The sequence below is a fragment of the Oncorhynchus kisutch genome, linkage group LG29 (assembly GCF_002021735.2).
Source record: "Oncorhynchus kisutch isolate 150728-3 linkage group LG29, Okis_V2, whole genome shotgun sequence".
In the NCBI taxonomy this organism is placed as follows: domain Eukaryota; kingdom Metazoa; phylum Chordata; class Actinopteri; order Salmoniformes; family Salmonidae; genus Oncorhynchus; species Oncorhynchus kisutch.
In genome coordinates this window covers 43,523,799-43,527,147 of record NC_034202.2, presented here as the reverse complement: position 1 = coordinate 43,527,147, position 3,349 = coordinate 43,523,799, and the positions used below count along the sequence as shown (strand labels likewise).

General features: G+C 49.9%; 1 protein-coding gene across 1 annotated transcript; it reads left to right on the top strand.

Moving 5' to 3' along the window:
- The first annotated feature begins 222 nt into the window (after window positions 1-222).
- LOC116358268 (keratin, type I cytoskeletal 9-like) lies at window positions 223-1,341 on the top strand. The gene has a single exon (XM_031809099.1). The coding sequence runs from the start codon at window positions 223-225 to the stop codon at window positions 1,339-1,341; it is 1,119 nt and encodes a 372-aa protein (XP_031664959.1).
- Window positions 1,342-3,349: the final 2,008 nt, after the last annotated feature.

Below are 3,349 nucleotides of genomic sequence, written 5' to 3'. Positions count from 1 at the left end.
TGAACTCGGTGATACAGTACTCTGTGTTGGCACCAGACCTTTACATGCTCCAGATCTTTCACCACTGACAAATTAAGCAGCAGGCATATTTCCACTGAGCTGAAACATTGTCTGCTTCCTTTTGGCTCAGGGGGGACAGGGGGAGGAGGGGACAGAGAGAGGAGGGGACAGGGGAAGGAGTCTACAGGGGGGGTCTACAGGGGGAGTCTACAGGGGGAGTCTATGGGTGGAGTCTACGGGGGGAGTCTACGGGGGGAGTCTACGGGGGGAGTCTACGGGAGGAGTCTACGGGGGGAGTCTACCGGGGGGAGTCTACGGGGGGAGTCTACGGGGAGAGTCTATGGGGGGAGTCTATGGGGAGAGTCTATGGGGGGAGTCTATGGGGGAGTCTACGGGGGAGTCTACAGGGGTCGTCTACAGGGGGAGTCTACCGGGGGGAGTCTACAGGGGGAGTCTACGGGGAGAGTCTATGGGGGGAGTCTATGGGGGGAGTCTACGGGGAGAGTCTATGGGGGGTGTCTACGGGGAGAGTCTATGGGGGGAGTCTATGGGGGGAGTCTACAGGGGGAGTCTACAGGGGGAGTCTACAGGGGTCGTCTACCGGGGGAGTCTACGGGGAGAGTCTATGGGGGGAGTCTATGGGGGGAGTCTACGGGGAGAGTCTATGGGGGGAGTCTACGGGGAGAGTCTATGGGGGGAGTCTATGGGGAGAGTCTACCGGGGGGAGTCTACGGGGAGAGTCTATGGGGGGAGTCTACGGGGAGAGTCTATGGGGGGAGTCTACGGGGAGAGTCTATGGGGGAGTCTATGGGGGAAGTCTACAGTAAGAGTCTATGGGGGGAGTCTATGGGGGGAGTCTACCGGGGGAGTCTACCGGGTGGAGTCTACCGGGGGAGTCTACAGGGGAAGTCTACGGGGGGAGTCTATGGGGGGAGTCTACGGGGGGAGTCTACCGGGGGAGTCTACCGGGGGTGTCTACGGGGGAGTCTACCGGGGGGAGTCTACCGGGGGGAGTCTACCGGGGGAGTCTACCCGGGGGAGTCTACCGGGGGGGAGTCTACCGGGGGAGTCTACGGGGGGAGTCTACAGGAGGAGTCTACGGGCGGAGTCTATGGGGGAGTCTACAGGGGGTGTCTACAGGGGGAGTCTACAGGGGGAGTCTACGGGGGGAGTCTATGGGGGAGTCTACGGGGGGAGTCTACGGGGGGAGTCTATGGGGGGAGTCTATTGGGGGAGTCTACGGGGGGGAGTCTATGGGGGGAGTCTACGGAGATTAAGGTAGCCCTAACGGAGACTGGAAACACAGAATGGAGAGAGGAGGAGAGGAAAACATTGTACTGAGCAAATATAAAATTAGCTTTTTACCAAATTACCGTACGTCAGACCATGTATTCTAACTAACTGACAAACAAACAAACTTTACAAAGGTAAAGTCTTCTCTGAGAGACAAGGCAAGGCCTTCTATGCCATCAAAAGGAACATAAAATTCGACATCGCAATTAGGATCTGGCTAAAATTACTTGAATCAGTTGTAGAACCCAAAGCCTTTTATGATTGTGAGGTCTGCATGCAGAATTCTGCAAAAATATCCTCCGTGTACAACGTAGAACATCAAATTCATGCATGCAGAGCAGAATTAGGCCAATACCCACTAATTATCAAACTCCAGAAAAGAGTTGTTAAATTCTACAACCACCTAAAAGGAAGCGATTCCCAAACCTTCCATAACAAAGCCATCACCTACAGAGAGATTAACCTGGAGAAGAGTCCCCTAAGCAGGCTGGTCCTGGAGCTCTGTTCACAAACACAAACACTGTGACTGACCCAAACTTAGGGAAAGCTTTGTACAGACTCAGTGAGCATAGCCTTGCTATTGAGAAAGGCCGACGTAGGCAGACCAGGCACTGAAGCGAAGACAGGCTATGTGCTCACTGCCCACAAAATGAGGTGGCCAGGCTATGTGCACTGTCGTGACGTTGTATTAGTTAATGTGCCGACTGTTGTTCATCGTATGATTAAAGTTTCTAATTGCGTGATTAACCTTAAAGTTTCTAATTGCGTGATTTGGGATTTCTGTGTTTGGCCTGGTATGGTTCTCAATCAGAGAATCGTTGTCCCTAATTGAGAACCATATTTAGGTAGCCTGGTTGTCCCTGATTGAGAACCATATTTAGGTAGCCTGGTTGTCCCTGATTGAGAACCATATTTAGGTAGCCTGGTTGTCCCTGATTGAGAACCATATTTAGGTAGCCTGGTTGTCCCTAATTGAGAACCATATTTAGGTAGCCTGGTTGTCCCTGATTGAGAACCATATTTAGGTAGCCTGGTTGTCCCTAATTGAGAACCATATTTAGGTAGCCTGGTTGTCCCTAATTGAGAACCATATTTAGGTAGCCTGGTTGGTCCCTGATTGAGAACCATATTTAGGTAGCCTGGTTGTCCCTAATTGAGAACCATATTTAGTCCTGGTTGTCCCTAATTGAGAACTATTTAGTCCTAATTGAGAACATATTAGGTAGCCTGGTTGTCCCTGATTGAGAACCATATTTAGGTAGCCTGGTTTCCCTGATTGAGAACCATATTTAGGTAGCCTGGTTGTCCCTGATTGAGAACCATATTTAGGTAGGCCTGGTTGTCCTGATTGAGAACCATATTTAGGTAGCCTGGTTGTCCCTAATTGAGAACCATATTTAGGTAGCTGGTTGTCCCTGATTGAGAACCATATTTAGGTAGCCTGGTTGTCCCTAATTGAGAACCATATTTAGGTAGCCTGGTTGTCCCTGATTGAGAACCATATTTAGGTAGCCTGGTTGTCCCTGATGAGAACATATTTAGGTAGCCTGGTTGTCCCTGCTTGAGAACCATAATTTAGTAGCCTGGTTGTCACCTGATTGAGAACATATTTAGGTAGCCTGGTTGTCCCTGATTGAGAACCTATTTAGGTAGCCTGGTTGTCCCTGATTGAGAACCATATTTAGGTAGCCTGGTTGTCCCTGATTGAGAACCATATTTAGGTAGCCTGGTTGTCCCTGATTGAGAACCATATTTAGGTAGCCTGGTTGTCCCTGATTGAGAACCATATTTAGGTAGCCTGGTTGTCCCTAATTGAGAACCATATTTAGGTAGCCTGGTGTCCCTGATTGAGAACCATATTTAGGTAGCCTGGTTGTACTGATTGAGAACCATATTTAGGTAGCCTGGTTGTCCCTAATTGGAACCATATTTAGGTAGCCTCTGGTGTCCTAATTGAGAACCATATTTAGGTAGCCTGGTTGTCCCTGATTGAGAACATATTTAGGTAGCCTGTTGTCCCTGATTGAGAACCATATTTAGGTAGCCTGTTGTCCCT